The sequence below is a fragment of the Molothrus ater genome, chromosome 3, assembly GCF_012460135.2.
Source record: "Molothrus ater isolate BHLD 08-10-18 breed brown headed cowbird chromosome 3, BPBGC_Mater_1.1, whole genome shotgun sequence".
NCBI lineage: Eukaryota > Metazoa > Chordata > Aves > Passeriformes > Icteridae > Molothrus > Molothrus ater.
In genome coordinates this window covers 41,277,489-41,300,664 of record NC_050480.2, presented here as the reverse complement: position 1 = coordinate 41,300,664, position 23,176 = coordinate 41,277,489, and the positions used below count along the sequence as shown (strand labels likewise).

Below are 23,176 nucleotides of genomic sequence, written 5' to 3'. Positions count from 1 at the left end.
GCAATTTGTGCTTGAGCAATAAAGGCAGCAGGTAGATCCTATCTCAGGAACTTGTCACTAGAACAGTAAGGCTTAGCTTTGCCTGAGAGCTCTAAGGCACACCATGTTCTAAGTATAGAGAGACGAACGCTCAGCTGAGACAAGTCCTTGCAATGGAAAGCAGCACTAAACAACCTCAACCCAAGACAGAGAGCAGATTGTCCTGCCTTCAGCCATTACTATAAATTCCTAGTGGTAGCAGGAAAAGGATGCTAAAGCCCCTGCACACTGGAGCTCTACTCTCTGCTCTTGAGAAAAGGATAACTTAAACTGGTGCAATGTTGGTAAATTACAGGAGTGTCACCCTGCAGAGGTGGGCTGGTGAAATAGTGCATTTACTAGGCATCAGTCAGCTTTAAGCAATAAGCTGCTGGGCCCTGTCAAACTGAGGGGGGAAAGGAGTGCCAGTATTTTGAAAACAGACTAAGGTTTATTCTGATGAAAGATTATGGCTTAAATTAAGCTCTTCCTGCTTAAACAAGGTGTGTGCAAAGGAAAATGGGGATTGAAAAGAGATCCTATGAGGGCATTGGCTGCAACAGAAACTAGAAAAACCAGTTTTTAAACACTTCTAAGACTTTGAAGTAAATATTTAGCTGTAAACAACCCAATTGTTTAGTATTTATATGTTCAGGAAAGTTTATTTACTGTGTTTTATCAGGACTTTGATGTAAAATGATACCTCTCTGTGGAACAACACTCGTATTTACATTAAACCAAAACCACCACTGAAGTAAACTTTAAAAAAAATTAAATATTGCTTTTACCATTATGCACCATTAAGCACAAATAGTAACACAAAAGTATTACTGCTAACCAATTTGCAACTAGAAAAAATTTCCTTCAGTTCCAAAAAGATTACATCTCGTTTCTTGTTTAATTTTTATAAACAGCTGCTTTTATCAGAAATCTTTATCATATCCACAACAAACCCCAGCATAAGTGACACTTCTGTGATAATTAATTTCACAATTAAAAAGTTTTTTCCTCTCAGCTTATTTATTCAATTCTGCAATGGACAGCACGTTAACACCTGCAGAAAGACTGGAATAACATTAGTTCCCTTATTTTAGCCACAACTGCTCAACTCTGATCTAAAGTGCTAGTGACAGTCCCCAGTACCTATGACATCTACAGAATGCTGACATCAATTTTGAATATAGTCACCAAGCTAACCATCTGACTGTAGCCCAGCCAGCAGCCATGTCCTTTCCACAAATGTGAATGGATTTTAATTTCTAGTGTCTTAAATATTTACTCATGTTTTTGGTGACATACTTATCCTCAAATCTCCTCACCTTTCCAACACATAGATAATATTGAATTTTGTTGGTCAGGAAATACATTTTATTTTTTTGGGACTCTGAAAATACTTGTAGCCTGTAGCAATGTTTCCCTTTCACATGGATGCCCTAATAAAAGTGATGCCACAATAAAGTTTCATCCTGTTGGGCAACTTAGAGTGCCCTCTCCATCTTCCTGCTGTCTATTTAAAACAACCAGCAGTAAGTATTGTTCTCTTTGACTCTTACATTTCTGTCAAATGCAGCTGAAATTGGCCAACACATTCAAACGTTATTAGGGGACACAGAAAAAATTTAGAAAGCATGCAAAAGGTCACTTCTCTCCCAGTAACTTTCCATCGTAAGCCTTCAAACACCAAATTTTTTCCACTCTTTTACTTTCTGACATTCACTATATATTTCTGTATTCTACTCTATGCTGTCTAGCTCCATTACCAAAATCTTCAAAATAAGGGTCTTCATTTGCTGCTGCCTCATCCTGACCATACTCCTGATCTGAAGTCCTTATCCACACCTTAATCCAGCACTATTCCTTTCTTTAATTATAGGACTGGTCCATGGAACACAGTTTTAGGTGTAAAAATTCTGCCACCAACAGAACTACTGGGCAGAATGTGCTTGGCTGCCTTTGCTGATGCAGTCTGTCCTTCCACAGTCTCAGACTCCATTGGCAAATGACAGCTCCTTAGGCCTGCAACTGCTCAGTTCACTGCTACAATTGTCCCAGGCTTAATTAGCCAAGCTTAAAAATCAGTATTCTTTATTTTCCTCCCTAGATTCAGAACGCAGGTTCAAGGTTTATTTAATTGTCCTAATGTAGGATCATCCCCTCTCTTAAGCTGTTTGAGTTTGTATTTCTTAAGGGTCTGATTTATTTCAGACTGCAAACAACAGAATTTCACAGAATTGGACCTGGCAAAATTTAGCATGTCTGAAGCACTGCAGCTTCCAGAAACATTATCACAACTGTTATTCATGTCAAGCTCTTCAAATAAAACTGTCATTGAACCAAGATACCTTGTGTAGAGAATTCCAGTAGAGCAAATATTGCTTGCCAGTGCAATATAGGTTTTGTAGGGTGTTTTCCCCCCCCCTTGAGTTTCTTTGTATTGCAAAGCAGCTGCACAGTAAGATTGTTGATACTGCGGTTCACCCTTTGAAGTGATATGGGCCACAGCAAACAGTTCTGGCTAAGGAATTTTCTAGGTGTTAAGTCCACAGGTTGAGAAGGAAAAGAAGAACTTGTCTGCTTCTATTTCATGACAATCCCAAGCTCCAAGACAAATCAAATGAGTCACGCAGCAGCATTTCAGATGACCTGTGAAGGGAACTGACAAACTGTAACCTGTGATCAGGGATGTTCAAGATATCAGGATTTCATTTGAAACTAAGCTACAATAGAGTATCCACTCCCAGAACACCTATTCCTTTCAAAATGGAAAATTGCCAGACACAGCTTGAAAGTTGCTGCCTTTTGCACAAGAATGCCAACCCTGTGCTGTGGTTTAGATGAATGCATACAGAGAAATTAGAGAAACCTTGTTTGGTGCACACAGCTGTCGCATAAATATAGTCTTCTGAGCTATTCAAGAACTGACTACAAATTTAGGTTTTAATGAAAATAAAATTATTTACAGGTAGTATTCTACATTTTCTTGTGTTAGCACTATATCAGAGCAAATTAAAAATAAACAGGGATACAGTTAATGTGAGAGTAACTTGGCCATTTTTAGAGACTTATTGAATACAGAGAAGAACGTTGTTTTAAAGAAAATGCATGCTCTGTAACTAGCCAAACTTTGGCACTGCAGCCCTTCAGCCAGCACTGGACTCTGCAGGCACTTTGCTGATAACATTTCAGCCTCAGGAACTGATCCCCAGCCATTTTAAATCAAAGGATACCTTTTTTTTTCTTTTTTTTTTTTAACACAGAAGGTGCTGTGCCAAAATAAACTTCCTGCAGAACACCACTATGCTTTCAGCCTCCTGTAATTGAAAAATACTACTTACCATTGCTCCTAGGCTGAACTATTCCTCTATTGTACTGGAGCCTCAGGGTACAAATACAACATACAATTGTATGATTTTGCTAGAAAGTTAAACATGCTGACATGCTGATGAGATTATAAACCCTTAACTAAATCTCTCCATAAATCACTAATTTTCTTTGGAGGTAATACGCAACTACCTATACACATTTGGTGTTTATTGTCCCTGTTTGTTCTTTCCTCACATGTAACATTGGGATCAGAATGTCTTAAGAAGTGATGATGTCTTTGGATGCTAAAAAATAATGCTGGTAACAGATATTATAATGCACTTTTAACACTTTTCTCTTAACACAGTTCCATTTCTCTCCTTCAACCACATCTCAGCTGTTTCTCAATGAACATCAAATGAAATAATCCCAAAACAAGGATGAAGGGGAGGAGAATACATGTATGACATCAATATTTATGTTAACACATTAAAAGTTCACTTTCACACAGCAATTTTGGCTAAAAAACTTATATTATTGAGACTATTGTTACAAGTAAGAACTAAAAACTGAACAATTTGACCAAAGTCATAGAAGAAGCAATAGATAGGAACTGAACACTGTCTTGACTTTTAAACCCTGGACAGTGGCCATGTCAATCAAGAACACATTTGAAAAGAAAGGGAACAAATCAGTTCTTGCTGTTTCTGACACCTTCCAGATGAATATTTCTACTATAGTAATTTGAAAACCTCCAGGACATCCAGCAAAGCACTGTAGCCCCACATCTATAAATGCATCCACGTCTCATTGGCTCATTTCAGCAAACACTTGGCTTCTCTGAAGCTGCACACAGCCATCTGCTCCTTTTTCCAGGGCCAGCCCAGCCAGATGTGCAGCTGGCATTGCCGCTGGGGCGTGCCAGAGGCGCGGGCAGGTGCAGGCGCCCCGAGCAGATGCCGGGCAGGTGCGCGCGTGCAGCCGCTTCCCGACTGCGCCGCTCCCTCCCTGCCCCAGCCCCTGGATGTCACCTGCCCTGGGGGACACAGGGCAGCCCTCAAAGGCAGCGGGAGCAACCCCACCTACGCCATGCAAACACCACCTCCAACCCCCACGGGCTGCTGGCTCCTTCCAGCATACAATATGCAAGGAAGTGAGAACTATTGAACTCAGAAGTAAACGTACACTTTGACCAACACAAACTTGGCAGGAAAATGCCAATTGATACCAGAAATATTTATTTTCCCCTCTCTGTAATAAGTTATCTCTGACTTTTTCAAAGCTGTCAGTTTGCTTGATATTTTGGGAGAGCTTTATTACCCTCACTACTAACAAACTTGTTTCACTTCCTGCAATATTATTTGGCATGGATTAAAAATTAACAGCAATTTTGTTATCTGAAATTCCAGAGTGTCTTTTACCTTAAGAATCCTGAAATATTCTTAAGCTATATACAGTCTAAAAGCAATTTATAACTGAAACATTGCTGCATTTCCATGTTGTTGAAACCTTCCTAATTATGAGCTACAGGACAGTAAAGGGGAAAACTCACAGAAATGCACAGCAAACTTAACACAATTATGCAGAAAAATGCAAGACCATCTTCCCCAAAGGAATAAAAATCCTCTTTTTAAGATCCTTGTTCAAAACCTTGAGCAAGATTTTCCTTGTAAACAAATGAATTTTTTTCACAAAGTAGAAGAGATGACCTATAACTCAGCTCTCTACAGCTACCTGAAAGGAGGCTGTAGTGAGGTGGGAGTTGGTCACTTCTGCCATGTTTCAAGTGAAAGGATGAGAGAAAAATGGCCTTAAGCTGCACTAGGAGAGATAAAGATTAGAAAATAGGAAATTTTTTTTCACTGCAAGAGTGGTTAGGCACTGGAGTAAGTTGCTCAGGGAGGTGGTGAAGTTGCCATCTCTGGAAGTGTTCAAGAAGCATCTGAAGATGGCACTTGGGGATGTTGTTTAGGGGTAAATAGGGTGGTGCTGGGTTGATGGTTGGACTAGATGATCTTGGAGGCCTCTTCCAACCTCGACAGCTCTGTGATCTAGTTATGCTGTGGTTTGTATTTGTGCCAGTTTCATATAATAGAATTTAGACAGCTATGTGAATTCTGGCATTGGGGCTCACGTCAACTGCAAAAAATGTTCAGGAAAATAGACTCTAATAATACTAATAAATACACCAAATTTTGTCAAGAAGAAAATGGGGAGAGTGGGGCAGAACACCAGCCTTGTCTGCAAGTTGAATAGGTTAGTTATGCCCAAGATTTCTTTTTAATATGCTTATGAACCAACAGCAGCAAAAAAGGTAGAGCTAGTTGTCAATAGACTAAGAAAACTTTATTCAGAACTTCAAAGATGCTTATGAAAATAGCCACAAATTTAGAGATGGGTCTTTGAAAAGCAATGAGTAACTACAGCTCCTGAAACATAATTGTATTTGCACTAATGTTTGACCCATGTAACTGCAGTGGAACTGTTCTATTTGGACCGGTTCATTTAAGATCTTGAGTATATGAGAAGAATATTTCTAATTTTGAACAGGGATTGAACCAATACCAACTTGAAATCACATCCCATACTGCTGCACTTTAGTTCCAGATTAGCCCAGAATGCTGAGGAAACCTAAAGACCGCAGATGAGAAAATGGGCTGGGGAGCAATGCCAAGATCAGCAAATCACCTCAATCCCCCCTGCTCTCCACCACCTGCCAGTTACAATCCTGCCTATAATTTTTAGAACACTTTTGACAGATGCAAATTTTGAGGGAATATGAACCCTGATTCAGCAAAGCATCTGGGAATGCACTCAAATTCCATTTTAGTTACTACTAATATACATTACAGAAGCAGGTCTTTTGGATATAAGAAGGGTTTATCCCTAAGATCTTTACAATATTCTTACTTGCATTTTATGTTTTACTCAATCCAGTTAGACTTCAAGCAAATATTAATTAGGAAACAGTCACACAGACACAATAAACATACACTCCCTGGGGGGAAAAAGGATTTTTTAAAATAATCATATTCTGACAAATACAGATAACTCACAAAGGCTGTTTGGGGTCTGTTTGAAAAATATCACACGTAATGGTGTCAGACAAACATAGCCTGGCTTGCCAACACATCAGGAGATTGAAATTATTGAGTGTTCCGAATCTGGGTACTATTTATGTCCTTTAATCTGCATGGCACAGAAGAAAAAACACAGGATAGATGTAGCAACATCCTTTAAATCTGAGGGATCCCAACCAAGACATCCACACTACTACTTATGACTCTAAAACATAGTGCTATTTTACATGGATGTGGCCAAGTATCTCCCTCAGGAAAATATTCAGAGAAAAGTACCTTGTGTAATATTGGTATAATACCAAGGTAAATCAAGGCAATTTTGATTCCATGACGCTGCACAATGAAAAATACTCAAAAGTTCTGTGCAACTAAAATTCTTGCGAAAGCTATTTTCAGCTTTCAAGCTAGTTACCTAGTTTGCTGAGTACTTATTATTATTATTCCAAATGTAAATTAAATAATACCTAATACATATTGTGTGAAAGTTCATTTGCAATCAAGTTTCAAAGACTCTTTGCTTCTTTAATCTAAAATGATTGTGCTCATTTCACATCGGTAACAATTTTAAATAACAAAAAACTCTTAAAAAATTGAAGAAATATATTTCAGTGCTTGACTGTCTTATACCTCATACACAGCCAAACTGCTCCTTTTACAAGTGGTATAAAAGATGTTATTACTCTTAAGAAGATATTCTGGCAAAATGGGACATTTTAAAGCAAAGCTATCAAGGGTTTGCAAATGGCCTGAGTTCCAGCAGTGATGTGTATGTCTACCCATGCACCTGCTATTAACTTTTTCTGACATACATTTCACTGCTAAAATAATTTATCAGGACCCAAAATTAATCTACTGATTTCCAGTTTTTATTTCCTTTTTAACCAAATTTTTCCATCTCATCTTGGGTCACAACTTTCAGAAAAGATGTGATTCACAGCTTTACACTTCCAACACAATTTTTTCATATTGTCACATACTTAGTGAAATCTTAGAAAAAATGTAATTGTGTTTATAAGTCATTATAGTTTTTCATGTTTGGGCAGTATTTTACATGCATTATTGTAATTGCACTTGTAAACAACCAGGGCCAGCACAATGTAAGAAACGAGTCTGGAAGCACAACTGCTGGTGCCTCTTTTTCTCTGCAATGGCCTCCAAGTTAGACTGATGGCTCCCTGGGCTTTTTGCCAACACCACACACCAGATTTAAATAGAAAGAAGGGAACTAGACAACCTGGGGTCCAAAATTTAATTCTGACCTTATGTATAAGCTCTATGGGAGGCTTGGGCAAAGTAGAATGCTAATCTACCATATAAGGGGGGCACCACAAGAAAACTAGAAAAAAATCTAACCAGAAAAATGTCTTTTTTATCATGTGCACATTTTGGTATTTTGAAACCATCGATCTTGAAAAATAATCAAATCTTTATGTATAAACATTATGTTATTCTCAGACAGTAATATTTAATGTACAGTGTTGTTACATGTTCACAGCCCACTTTCTTTCAGCATGAGATAAACTATATTTTTTTATGGCTTTAACCCACTTTATTCAAACCATAGACTTTTCTGTTTCATAGACTTGTGGGTTTATGGATCTCATTAACTATGAAATATGGACAGCATATTAGAAAGTAGATTTGAAAGTGAAGGCTGAAATGCTCTCTTCATTCCATCATAACGGGCTTTATTTATATCTCCTCTCATATTTCATATTGGAAGTTAAGTATTCTGCTAAAACATATTTGCTAATTGACTTCTTTACAGAAAGAGATATTTTTTTAAAAATCAAATTAGTGTTCTTCAAAGAAATACTTACAAGAAATAAACATTCTTTTCTACATTTAAATATACTATAGTGTTAAGTCCAAAGTGGCAAATAAGAAAATATTTTCATAAAATTTTGCAGATGCTGACAAATTTTACCATTTTCTTTGGAAGCTCTGTGATTTAGCTGTTTCTAGGAATTGCTTTTAACTTTTCAGTGGAGAACAAAAACAATTGTAAACAGATTAAACTCTATTCCTGTTTTCTTACTGTAAACTCCATTTATTAATCAACTACATGTTAGTGCAATTCATTGCACTTGGATCCTTTGATTTTAAACACAAATATCTAGAAAATTAAGCTGTTAAACACCTATTGAAACATTATTCACTATTAAAACAACTCAATAACTCTATTGAGCAGAACTCAGTTTGTAAAATGACTAAGTAAATAAACTAATGAGTAAAACTGTTTAAGCTATTCTGAGATGGGATCTTGAAAATTAGATGCTTGAATGGTAATTCTCAGAAAGCTAGCTTTACTGATCATTATTCTTAGAATATTTGTATAAGATATTCTATTTATTTAGTGCCCTGCCCTTTCAAGAGAGAATTCCCAGGACATCATTAAGTTCTCTATTCTTGATACAGCTTGACACGACACAGATACACATACAACTGAGAAACAGCAACTTTTTTCCACAGGGAAATTCAGGTCATCAAAACACAGGAAAAGAGGTTAATTTGAAGGCAATGAGGGAAAGTTTTGAAACTCTTATTTATGTATTCACAATCTCAGAAGAGAAAGAGACCAAAATCTTTCCTCACTATTCCCTTCAGAAGGATTTATTCTGGCTCAAACTATTACCAAAGGCACTACCGTGAATTTTGACAGAGCAAGACAAGGAGCTGATCTACAAAGTGGTCTGATACAAAAAATTTCAGTTATGTTACATGCATCTTGTGCTGGTTTCTAGCACAGCAGAAGGCATTGTGGGACAGTGCATGAAGTGCTTATATAAGCAGCAGAGTGACATAACTTTGGAAAGGAGTTGGCAACGGCATCAGTAGTCAATTCCAACAACATTCTGTCCACTTCATGAAGTGGTACATGACACAGTGTAAGACCAGCTTCACACTTCCTGCACTTCTGTGTGCACAGCTATCTGCCATAAGCTTTGTGGGCAAATAACAAAATCTTGTGAACAACTTTCAATCAGCACAATGCTGATAAGCAGCATACATTGATTTATGTTATGCATTTGGATGCAGATTTGTATTTCCAAAGAGCCACAACACAAATGAATCAAACAAAGGCCTCTAATTCAAGCAGAATAAACTTAGAAGCACTTTAGAAACTTATGTAACAATCCCTGTAAATGCATCTATAAACAAGTTGTTTCAACACTTCCTGCTTGGGCTTGATTTCCCTTATGGTGCTGCTGAATGACTGCCATGCAGACTTGAAGTACTGATCCTCCCAATGCCGAGTGCAGCACTATGTGCAGTAATGTATGACAGAAATAAATCCTACATTTCTGCTGTGTTCCATATTGCCTTCATTTCATTGCTTCCTTTTTGTTACACAGTCAGCTACAAATCAAATTTGTGATGACTTTGAAGAAACTTGTAGGAGCCTGGACTTCATCTGCTATAAGGAATCGAATAATGAAACTGGGATCACACTGGTTTTGTTATTTTGGTACTCGTGCACTAGAAACAAATGGATAGTAACAAGAGTGTAACCTTGAGATCAACAAAAAAGTACTTTCAAAATTCTCTCATGGACTGTTCAAAGAAACAGGGAATTTATTGGAAATACAAGCAAGATTTACAGAATGAAGATATGTTAAGGTTCTAACCCTTTCCCACTTACTTTTATGTAAACCCACAACTCAAATAACAATTGACATGTGGAGTCTGTGCTACACATTGCTAATACACATTGATTGCAATTTCAGGCTATGAAATTAAAAATACTCTTGCATAATTTCATGTGCAGGAAGAATTTTTTAAATGGTTCTTCTGCAATAACCTTCTAGGAACCTTCAATCCACATGTAGAAAGGCAGAAGATAAGAAAGGAAAAAAACAGATTTGGATGGAGTATATATAAAATATTTAAAAGAACTTCCAAATAGTTACAGAACAGTGTAATCCAAATGGTTTTCACTGCAATGAGTAACATTAGGTAACTTTTTTCTGGTTAGGTTTATACTGTTTATATTCTCCTTCAAGCAGTAATACCAAAATTTAATTTAATCTAGAGATTTTCATACAACTCACATCCAAAACCAAAATCCTCCTCAGTAGAAAAAATGAAGCAATGTTGTGTGACAGGATTGACGTTACCAATTTTTCATCACATGGAAGTTTGGAAGCTAAGGAAGGAAGAAATCTGAGAATAATTTGCTCACTCTAGGACTGCAACCACTACAAAATGTCCCTTCCATTTTAATTTTTTGTGTGATTAGCAAATATAAGTATTCACACAAAGTATAGCACACCAAAAGCCTACATAGTTACCCTGACCCTTAGCTCCTGTATCTGTAAAAAAACTAATGTAGAATGGTTTATCCCCAAAACATTCATCACAATGTTTCCATGAGTATTTCATGCTACATAATTATTCCAGTGCATACCTGCAGGCCTGTCAGTTGAGCTGCTGATTTCCCTTTGAGGCAGAGAATGAGTGCCAGAAATGCATTTAAGTCCTCCAGAGAGAGGCTACTGACCTAAAACAGATGAAAAAATGACACATTATCTTAAGGTTCTGAAGAGGACCTTTCTGAAAAATTGAATCCACTTGCTCAAGCACATCAGACTTGGAACAGTGACCTCAATGACCACCAGGAATGCATCATCTAGGAAAACACACAGGGAACAAAATACATTCTTTCACAGCTTGAAGCAAGTGGATACCCCAACACTTGTGTATAGTGTATACACATGGATTTCCACACACCAAACTAAATGCCCACCCTTCATTTTTCCCTTTTCCACTTCCCTTGGAATTTCTTAATAACAGGAAATTTATCCCTCTCTGTTACATCAAGCATAGTTAAAAGAAAAAGAGATTAAAAAAAAAATTCCTTTAAAATCAAGACATAGGATAAAAATCACCTCAATGAGCCACAGATATGATGACCATCAGGAATTTTAAAAATTGCTTACACATTTATCTGTTAAACATTTCAAAATATTCTAAAATATTTCAATTACCTATTTTAACCTAAATTTCAGGATTTATCAAAACATATTTGACTTCTTTCAGGTTTTAAGGCTACTTATGGAAGCAGGGAAAACTTAAAACTAAAACCTAAAATGTTCAAGTGGGGAAAAGGAAATGACAAGTCTATATTGATGTAACAGCTCACTTTTATCTGTAAAGTGGGCACTTTTTTTGCTGTGAAAAAGTGTTTAGAGATGTTGCAGAGGCACATGATCAGCACAGAAGAAACACAGCACCTTGAGAGCAGCTGGCATGATTCCATAACACTACCAGTGGAGTTCTAATCCTTTCCTTCCTCCCATGAAACACTGTGTATTACACAAGTGCACCAAGAGCACTTATCTGTTACAGCAGCTGAGGACATGCAGAGAGATCCAACGTGAGATCCACAGAGCATTACAGTTCCTTATCATTTGGAACTTGAGGAAAGGTTTCTCTTGCAAAATGCGGAAATGTGCATTGTGGGTGTACAGAACACTTAAGAGGCTGCCAGAACCTCTGCATTGCCTTTCTTTTAATAGGATAAAAATCATTCAACCACTATTCAGATTTCTTTTTTAATCAAGCCCCATTGCTTGTCCCATCGTAAAATACTTTCTCCTCTATGATCTTGACTACGGCAAAAGAATGTGAGGGATATCAGAAACATTTTAAGCTTTCAAAATGCTCCTTGGTATTCATTAACTCCACCTGTCTGCTAAGATCTGATAATGGCCCTCCTTTACCCTGTAATTCAAGTCAGGTGTCACCTTTGTGTATATGGCAACAAGAGAGGTTTACTAAACCTGCACATTTCATACACTGAAGTAACAGAAAAAGTGAGTTTTATCTACAAACAATTCTTAATACCTGCACAATTTTGTCCTAAGAAAAGGAAATCAAAGATTGCAAGGACAACAGCAAGAAAATGCCTCTAACAGAGCAGATCAGCCAAAAATGCTTACCAATGTAAAAACACTTCTTCAGAGAAATATTTTATTCAGTGATCAAACTTGGTGAGTTATCACAGTTCCACTGTCAGATTTAATCCAAAACTGTTAGAGACTGAATGAGAAAATTCCCCTTTGTCTAGAGGCTTCACTGTTTAATTTGAATTCATTTGCTGCTTTGCTAACTTTAAAGACAGACCTAATATTTTGTAATTTTTTTGCTATTTTTGTTTTTAATTTAGAACTATTTGAAAGGTACCCTTGAAAAGAACATTTTTCAAACCAACACTTTTTTACATAGTTAAGGTTTGTTCAATGGATTTTTTTTTCTTACCTAAAAAAATGCATCTGAAGTTTTCATTAAATACTTGCACATACATTCTGAGGAAGCCAGATGGGTTGGTTAGTATGCTGGTTCCTGCAAAACCCTCATTTTTAGCTTAGATTCAATTATAAGTAATGAAATTTTAAAGAATTCTATTTTCCCTCATATGAGCTGAAGGAAGACTTCAGGCCTGCTTCAAGGCAACCTACAATTTTCTCAACTTAAATAATTTCTGAGGAAACAATTCACCTTCCTTCTCTAATAAAAATTTAAGACCAAAGTGTAAAGACAAGAGTCAGAACACAGCTAGACAAGCCTTGTTTTCTCAGCTATAAAACAAATGGAAGCAATATGGCCAGCTCAAAGCACGGCTACTGACACTCCTGCCCTCATGTTTTCCTCTCAAACATCCCAAGAGAACAAACAGACGATATCAGAGAAATAACCAAAGTTTAAAATAACTCAGCAGTGAAAACCATTTTACTCCAAATCAATTCCCCAGTCTGGTTCCCAGGGTAGCTTGTATCAGTGCAACTCTGAGGGCAGAAGAGAATCAGGAAAATGGGGCAGTTCTTGTGAAACTGGCACTGCTATGAAAACTGAGCCCTTTGCATGAGCTCTCTGCTGTTACTCCTGCTGAAACCAAGAGCTGTAAGTGTGATTTTGTCTCTGTTTATAACAGTGGCCATTGGATAATAAGTTCTGAAAACCATTTTCCTGACAAGCATTTTTTTTCTATTTTATTAATACCCTGTGATCACGGGTCAGTAAATCCACATCTCTGCAGGTGTTCCATCCTGTTACTCCTCTTCTTAATCCCACTAAAGAAACCCTTCTCAAATAATTTAGCTATCATGCTATGAAAGGGTGCACAGAATAAATCAATAAATCGTGGAACATTTATGGTGGAACTATTCCACAATAAAAAGTGGAACAGTGATAAATGAAACTGCATTTTCATATTCTAATAGGAAAAACACTTCAAGTATGTTGAAAGGTAGGTACATGATATAGATCTTGCTGACCTGAAACTGCAAAGCATGAAATGATGTTTAGTAAGTATTATCTTAAAAAAAAAGTCAATTTGTATTCTGTTATACAAATATTAAAGAAAAAAAGACCCATACAGATCATTTGTGTAATTCCCATATGTACTTCCTCAATATATCATCTAAGTTTGAGTAAACATATGAAGGGAAATGAAAGGAAAATTCAGGGAGAACTTGTTTTCATGTATCACACACCAGTACAAATCTGTTATTGAGGAAATTGAAGCCTAAAAAAGCAAAACAAAAGACAAAATGCAGTTCAGTTTAAATACAAGTGAAACTGAGTTTATCAGATTAGATAAATGCATAATCTGCTCATCCTCAGAGAGGAAAATCTGCTTGTGAGATCACCATTGAAAATGTGGCAAGTACAGGCAATATATTAAATGCCTAAGAGAAAAGTAAATAATGAAGCAATATTGTATTTAATCTTGTGTCCCTTTTTATTATAATTAAAGTAGTCTGCAGGATGCCAAGTATTTGGAATTATAACAGAAATGCTACCTAATGATCCCCTATTACTCAGAATTTAATGAGAAGGGCCATATCCTCAATTCTGGCTTGAAAATTAGTAGACTGATGAGATGGCATGAAAAAGTAGTCAGTGAGAGCTGACTAAATATTTATATTGTCTGTTTGCACAGTCTGCATAGTCACCTGAGGGAATGTCTCCTTTTGATGACACAAAGGAAAGACAAAAGGAGCAACTTTAATTTGCAAACAGGTCCCAAAGAGCAGGGGAAATCCCTCAGTTTATACTCTCTCTGCTAGACTGCCCGAGGGGTTTTGTCATGGGCACATGAGAGTTATGATTAGCTACTAAAAACCCCAAGTATTTCTTGAACAGGATGGTGCACGCTAAGTGGAGTAATTAAAAATACTGTAATTCAGTACTATTAAATTTGATCAGCTATGCCTACAGTAGGGATTAAGAGGAATGCCCAGCACAGGCTAGCAAAAACCACTTTATTTGTCCTTTGCACTTATCGGGGCTGACAGCCCTGACTGAGGGGAAAGCAACCATCCCTCTTACTTGCATCATAAGATAGGCCAGCAAGCAGCAGAATCCTGCAACAGGTGCTTCCAGAGCTTGGAGCTCTTCCATCTCATCTTGAAGGTGAAAGCATGCCAGAAATGTGCTATACCGTTGCTTCTCCACGTCAGGCCCCTTGGCAAGCCACAGTGTTTTCAAATTAGGTGTTCCACCTACAAAAGAAATCCATTATTTTATTTTGGCAGCAACAAGATGAAACATGTCTACCTCGTTACAAATTTGAAAGGAAATGACTGCTCTGGCAGGAAAGGAAATGAAATGCTCTTGGCACTTGCCAGGACCACAGAGTCAAAAATAAAATGTATTTGACAAAACTTGCATTTGAAAAAAAAAATTAACAAAAATAATGGCCTATAATTTAAACCAAATTTATTGAATACAGGCTTGTTTAAGCAGAGTGGACTGAATTCAACCCTTACAATAGACATAGACAACCTTGAGACAGCAAGCATTTAACCTATGCAAGGGCAAAGTTTGCCTGCAAGTGTGTTCTTTCCCTTGGGGATGCACAGCATTAATTGAGGCTCACTTCATCGTGAAACAGTGATTCAGTAGAGAACCATCAGGTCTGTTTTTCTCTCTCTCTGCTGGAGTTAACATATCAGGGGTCCCCAAAGGATGCTCACACTGCCTCCCTCATGATCACCTGTTTCAATGACCACCTCAGCCACTCGGTGGTGAGCAGACACTCCCCACCAGGCACTGTGTGGGTCTGGCTCCTCTGCAGCACGTTCCAGTTTGGGAACAAAAACCAATGGGATCTGGTGTTTTTCACTTCCTAAGCTACTGTATGAAACACTGCTGCAAACACACACAAAAGATCTGTCATCAGTTATGAATAATGGATCTTTCCAGACTTTCTCTAGTATCATTCATGCTTGTCTCTAAATCCTTAATATTTACCCCATGCTGCCATCTCCCAGCTTGTGACACGTGTAATGCAAAATTTGCTCCTCATTTAAATTACATTTAATCTGTTATCAAAATAAACATTAAGGCACGTGAAATAACAGAACAGTGAACTGGTTATGCCTGGGAATCTCAATAAAAGACAGAATCGTACCATAAAGTACGGCTGCTTCTGTAGTTAAATACAACGAGGTGTGAATTTTAAATGTGGACTAATTAAGCTACATTTGGTAACACCTCTTCCTTTTTTATGGGACATGCAGCAGCTGCAGACCAGTTAGGAACACTTGGTGATAATAAATGGTTAAAGTGACAAGGTGCTGAAATCTACATAGATGATGTTTATTTAGCCAGGAAAGCCCATTAACCAAATGGTACTAATCCTTTGGAGAGGGGGAAACTAGAAGAAAAGTTAGTATTCTCTTTCTTTATCTCCCTGATGGATGTTTCCTTTACTATTTTTGAGGCTAACTCTCCTGTCAAAAGTTTTAACCATAAAAAGAACTACTATCATAAAATCCATAAGTTTCTAACCTTATTTCTAAGGGAAATGTATTAAGAAAAAAACCCAATTGCTTGATTGGAGGTAGAAATGCAGGAAAGAGATAAAATAAATAGTGGCAGTGAGTGGGGTAGTATAGACAGAACAGTAAGACTCACATTACTGGTTTTGAGATTGGAAATTGCTGCCTTAAGAAAAAAAAAGAACAGCACAGACTGACTTCCAGGAAGAAAATTAAATATAACGTGCATGAAACAAAAAAAAAGCCAACTTCTGCTACCAAGCCTAAGCAACCCTGATGTGTGAGACAAGCTGTATATGGGTAAACTCAAATTATTTTGACAGTTTCTGCACATAAAGAGATACACCAAGAATCAGTTAAAAGAAAAGTTCTCTTTTGCATCCAGGGGCATAGCTAAAAACAGAAATCCTTCCTTCTTCAGAGTAAAACCATTAACTTCGTCAATATTCAAGATTATAGATCTATATTGAGAGAACGAAAAATTCAAGACATCTCTTCCGTAAACAGTTTCTTCCACTTTCAGAAACATTTACTTGTGCCTGGGAAAAGAGGGTACTGAAAAATTATGAGTTATTTACTCTGGGAAAGAAAATTTGATGCTGTCTCCTTTAGGAACACACCAACAAAAGGCGCTTTTTTTCTGAAGGGTTCTCTTCTTCAAGTAATAAAATTTCATGTAATACCCAAGACTAATCTATTATATCAAATGAAAGATAAGTAAAACAAAGAAACAAATATCCTACATTTAATGACTGTCCCACCCTACATGCAGTCCACAGCAGATTTAATATTCATCTACAGTAGATTCTCAAAATGTTCTCTGCTTTACGTACATCCTCACTACATTATTTACAGTAATTAGAAAACATTTCTGAAATAGAAATGTACTTGGAGAGGAAGGAGAAATATTCTATTTTCTGAACATGTCTATACATTTCGTAAATTAACCTGAAAAACAACCAAAACTGAGTAACAAAAGAAAAACACCCCAAAACATATTTATATCTACCTAATTGAAACACCTTTACTATAAAGACTAGTAATGATAGAATTATCTGTTGGGGTTGTAGGAACTACAATTTCCCATTAATTACACAAACATATGCAAACATAATTACTCTCAACAGGCACAAAATTGTGTGAAAACCACTATGTGAACTGCAGTTCTCAGGAACCTCAAGAAGAGGAGCTTTAAAAAGACCTCCATGGAGGTGAGATATTACTTGCCTAATACAAAAACAGACAACACACAAATTTAAAAAAAAACATGGACAAATCACTTTTTACCCTTTTTCTTTATACTCACACATTTAATACCATTATCATATAGAAAGCAGCATGAGAAACAAAAGAATTTCAAGGGACTACATAAACATTTATTTCATCCGTTTGAATTTCAATAATTGATTTATGGATATGCAATACATGCAAAAGTTGTGGAATGCATTAATTCCATTATATCATTTAACTCAACACTTAAAGGTGATCCTCACACTTAAGTTGTAGCAAATTAAGTTGTAGCAACTTAAAACACATCATTACTGTGTATATAGATGTATAATAGTAAATGTTCATGTATATTTGTAATGACTATTGAAATTTTATTTTATAACACTACTAATAGAACTTTAATACTTCTTCATTTTTACACACTCATGTAAATACCAAGGAATAAAAATAAGTTTATAAAAATGTACTTGCTAGGAACACTCAACAGTAACTTCTCAACAACTGTGGCCAAAAAACTCAAATGCCAATTAAATCCGACCATTAAAGACAGAGACAGCATTTTGAACTTAAACATATTCATGACACATTCATGAAGGATGCAATGATTAGAATACTGAAAGTAGATCCAAACTCTGTGGTATGAAGCTACAATATCCTCTGCATTGTCAGAAATAAAATGAACAGCAGAATGTATACATTTCCAGCAAAGACTTTAGAACTTTTTCTGTTCCACATAAACTGCAGACATATCAAATCTAACTGCTATGTTCACAAGATATGGATGTGAAACTGTATTTTCCTAAATCATGGATCTTCTAACAAAATTGATTTGCCAGTGACACTTCTTATCAATATAAGTGCTGCTCTGTCAATGTGTGTAAATCATGATCATATTCATTCAAGCGAAAAGAAACATTCTAGAAGGAAGAGACACAGACAATGCAAGAAAGCACAGATGCTAATTCAGAAGACTGTTGCTCAAAAATAAAAAATATAGTTAATACATGCTATATTTTAAATATATTTTAAGTTATCATCTTACTTACCATCCTGCCTTTAGGATTCGATATTTCATTTCTAAAAAAAGCTAACATTCAATCTATCACCTGCAACCTTTCCAGATGAAGGGCACTTCTGCTGTTTTATACACACACAAAGTTAGTAGGAATTCTACTTTGTTTTTTAAGATCAATGCAAAATTTAAAATATTTATCATTATGTTAACATTATTTTAACTGTGAAGTTTAAACTTCACAGTTTCTTTAGACTTTTTGATCTAAATCAAACTGAAAGAGAGTCAGGATTTTCCATATATTCTCAGTACAGCTCTAAGGTAGTTTTGATGATCAGGTTATCAGATTTTTTCCAAGAAAAGAAAAAAAGAAGAACCTTCCCAAATTTATTGCACTTCACTTTTGATGTTTCAAATAGGTTTTTGGTAAAATTCTTTTTTGTCTTTTTGAGTAACCTGATCTTGATTGACAGTCTTGAACTCTAACTTCCTAAAACAACTTTAAATTTAGCTCTAAATATAATCCCTGTCTGAAAAATGTGATGTGCTGTTGAGAACCTTATTTGGTGAATTAGAGAGTAATGCTGTGGAAAATCAAAGACGCATGAGCAAATGTAAGGCATACAAATATGGACTGCAAAAATTTTAGAAAAATATTTGTCTGCTGAAGGAATGACAACAGAGCACTAAAAATAAACACTAAAAGTCCTCCTCCCATTTTTTAATAGTCTGCTTGAACAGCTTTTCATTACTGAGTTAGTAAAGATTGTATCTGAGAAGATTCTGTTTTTATAAACTCCACTTATGTGGTTGCTATAAACAAACACACTTAAAATCCTGTTTATTGTCAACATGAAGGTGGGTTCTATGTATTGTATGTTTGCAGAGCTATAGAACCAGAGTACATGAGATTAAGTGCATTCTCCAGAAAGGGAGGAAGCAAGTATACTATCTGGGAGGGAAAATGTCACAACAATATGCCAGACAATTTGAAATGTAACTACGTAGGTACAGTTTATATTTTGCTGAGTTCTGTTTCCTTGTTTTTCAGCATGTTCCCAGACCACTGTATGCTGAAATAAAACATTTGCACAGGATGAACTGATGAATTTTCACTCTACATATTCATATTCCGTTTGAAAAATTTCACAGCAATTTCTTACTATCATAAAGCCAATTAGATAATCACTCTCCTAATATTGTGTACTGGACAGTGAAAGTACTGTATATCAAATAAAAACTCTTTTGTACTTTGTCTATATAACCAATTTCTTTCTGAACAGTCCTTTAAAAAGGATTTTGAAAAGGATGATATCTAAAAAGCAACTGATTTTCCTTCATCTTTGATTTCAAAGACTCTCATTAAATATATGAGTTTCAAATATGAAGATAAATATTCAATCTTTGGATACCGAAAAAGAAACTTTACTATAAATTTACAAAGACGTGCCTGCATTTCAGCTTCTGAATTTGGATTTAGACCAGATCAGCACAAAGACTGCTACAGAAGACGTAGGATGCCCAAGGAAGATGCGCTGGTAATTACTGTCCAAAAGCTGAGTAACTTTTGGATAGTAACTAGATAGTAACTTTTCTTAACAAAATATCAATGCTATTGTATATCAGTGGAACAAATACATTTCATGTGAAAGACTAGAAAAATCGCTGAGCTGCTGATCCATTTGCTAACAGATGACAGAGAGAGAGAGAGCTGTGAGATCAAGGATGAATTCAACTGCATGGACAAATGAACACTTAAAACAATTTTCCCCTGACATAATAAAAGTTTTTACTTCTCATCCTAAACTTATACTGAATGATACAATTGTGTATATATATATATACACAATTATATATATACAGTGCTCAATCTTTTCACTGAAATGTATGATACTTCCTCATAAATGTAACACATTTCTAATAACTCCAATTTCACTAAGAGTGTTCATTAATGTGTTTTTTTTACCAAAGGGAAGAAGATAAATCCACACAATATACTTAAGAGAGTAGAAACAGCTTCACAGAAACAGCCCAATTTTATTTTTAATTAAAAGCTGGAATCTCTCTCTGGATTGTCAGAGATTATATAAAAATGACTCCTTTTTACATTCTCCACTGTTCTCATTAACACGATCTGTCAAACAGCTTAATGGACGAGTTTTACTATGGCCCCACACACCACTTGTCCTGGCCTCAGAGCAGTATTTAGAACTTCTAAGAAATTGTCTGCATTTTAAAACTGATGTTTGAATTAGCACTGGGTTTAACAAGACAAAACATCAGCAAAAAACACGTATCTCAAAGCTGAATCCTATTATAATTACAAAGGGTAATTAAAAGCAACTACAAGGGTGCAGCTCTTCAGCTCCTTGTTCTCCACAGTCATCCTGGATTCTATATCAAACATATGATGGATTGTCCAACCTCATTTTAGTGAAGTGGTTCTTTCAGTTTAGATTAATACACATTTTTATTCTACCTGTTACAGGAGGTTGTACAGGTTGTATCAGGTCCGGCTGCTTGAGAGGATTTCCAAAATAGACAAACCACTCTTTTACCAAAGGACAGGTTCCACCTAAAAAAGACAGAATTGGATCAGTAAGTCAAATGCAAGTATTGACACTACTGTAACAGCTGGGATAAGCTGTGATCAGGATTCTAAATAGAAGGCACTTGATGACTTGTTTGCTCAGCTTTAGAAACAAACCAAGAAAAAATTGTTTCAGTATCTTTATGACAAATCATCAGAACAAATAAAGAGAGTTTCAATTACATACTATAAACATGAGTTTGGACTGGGGAACTGCAACCAAAACTGTAAATACAAGAGTCTGTGGAAAACATTCTGAAACAGGCTTAGGTCTTTCCAGCCCAAGGCAGCTCAGGAAGCTCTGGGGGCATGTGCCATAGCTCAGGGACCTGCAGGAGCTACCTCAGTCTCTCAGCACTGTCACACTGCCACACATCCAGGCAGAGCTTAATATGATTCACCTCCCAACTTGCCCTGACGTTTCCTGTGTCAGGGATTGAGCCAAAATCTTAAAAGGGAGGCCTTGATGGCTATTTGAAAGCTGACAGCAATGGAGTCATCCCACCATCAGATGCAGAGCTTTTACAGCCCATTGTTCCAGACCTTTTATCGAGCACTTGGAGTAGAGTTTTCAAATATTTCCTTTTTTTCCTTCCCTTGTCCCTTTCCAGATTCACAGGATTGCATCTCTAATTTCTTCCAGCTCTCAACCAATATTAAAGCCATTATCCTTTAAAAATCCTGCCTTTTATCACCAATTCCAAACTCCCTAAAATTTACTGCACAAGTATTTTTGATGCCATGTGAACCTTAATCAAAAACTTCCCCTAGATTAAACCAAACCAAACAAACCTTTCCAACACTGTCCTTTCCTTGTCCATGCAAAAAGGTTTTGTCACACAATTTCCTGATCTCACTCATAGCTCAATGCTGGAGATAACTGCTGACATGAATGAAAAAGTATTGTGCTACCGTGCAAGGGCAGAAATTCCTCAGATGAATTTCTAATGTCAGGGGTAAGAGAAGGGAAAAAAGAACACTACAAAATCTGTTTTACAACCTGCTCCTTCCTTCCTTCCTTCCTTCCTTCCTTCCTTCCTTCCTTCCTTCCTTCCTTCCTTCCTTCCTTCCTTCCTTCCTTCCTTCCTTCCTTCCTTCCTTCCTTCCTTCCTTCCTTCCTTCCTTCCTTCCTTCCTTCCTTCCTTCCTTCCTTCCTTCCTTCCTTCCTTCCTTCCTTCCTTCCTTCCTTCCTTCCTTCCTTCCTTCCTTCCTTCCTTCCTTCCTTCCTTCCTTCCTTCCTTCCTTCCTTCCTTCCTTCCTTCCTTCCTTCCTTCCTTCCTTCCTTCCTTCCTTCCTTCCTTCCTTCCTTCCTTCCTTCCTTCCTTCCTTCCTTCCTTCCTTCCTTCCTTCCTTCCTTCTTTCTTTCTGGACCTGCAGCACAAACTCTGAATAAAGGTGAGGGACTGAAGGACCAACACATGGAGTATGAGAGACTGTGTTACACATGACTTGCCATGCTTATCTATTCAAAAACCAATGACATTAAAAATAAAATTTAAAATGCCTACACTAGAGGGGACAAAAGCCTTAAACTGTACATTCCAATAGCTGAATAATCTCACATCTTGATTATAAATCATTGTCTATGATAACGTTATTTCATTAACAAAACCCTTCAATCAAATAACCCAAAATCACGTTCGGAAACATTCTGATGTTTTAACATTCAGTTTTAAGATTTAGTGTGTGGATTACTCTGCTTTATTTAATTTATTCAGCTCACTCAGACTCCTAAATTTTAGCCTGGTTTCTTAAGGAGGCAAACCTAATGCAATTAGGACATCTGTCTTGTAATTAATTCATGGATGTACTGCTCTGCTTCAGCTAAATCTGCCAAAGGAGAAGTGATTTCAAATGGATTTCAAAAGTCCTAAACATTTTGTGAAACTGAAGTCAGCTGACAGAGGGATCCTATTAGGGCACCAATTGAAAGTAAGGCAGGAAAGTCAACTTACCTGTTGTATCCAAACGGGCTGAATGGCAAATCAATACACAAACAGCTGTAGAAAAGCTAGAGATGAGAGAAAAGGTAGATGGGACTTGGGAAGAGCAGGAAACAATAGGGAACTGACTTAGGAACACCATATACTGCAGGAGGGAGTTGTCAAGGACATGAGAAGAAGTTAAGATGGTATAAAGAAACATGGAGATAGAA

The 23,176-nt window shown here is 36.6% G+C and overlaps 1 protein-coding gene across 1 annotated transcript in view; it reads right to left on the bottom strand.

Moving 5' to 3' along the window:
- The window catches only part of FAM120B (family with sequence similarity 120B), a 47,893-nt gene that overhangs the window by 14,466 nt on the left and 10,251 nt on the right, over positions 1-23,176 (bottom strand). The window contains exons 4-6 of the mRNA XM_036381148.2: positions 20,911-21,006; positions 14,736-14,908; positions 10,810-10,902 (exon numbers count right to left, since the gene is read on the bottom strand). Coding sequence (XP_036237041.1) covers positions 10,810-10,902; positions 14,736-14,908; positions 20,911-21,006 — 362 coding nt within the window. The remainder of the gene's footprint in view (positions 1-10,809; positions 10,903-14,735; positions 14,909-20,910; positions 21,007-23,176) is intronic.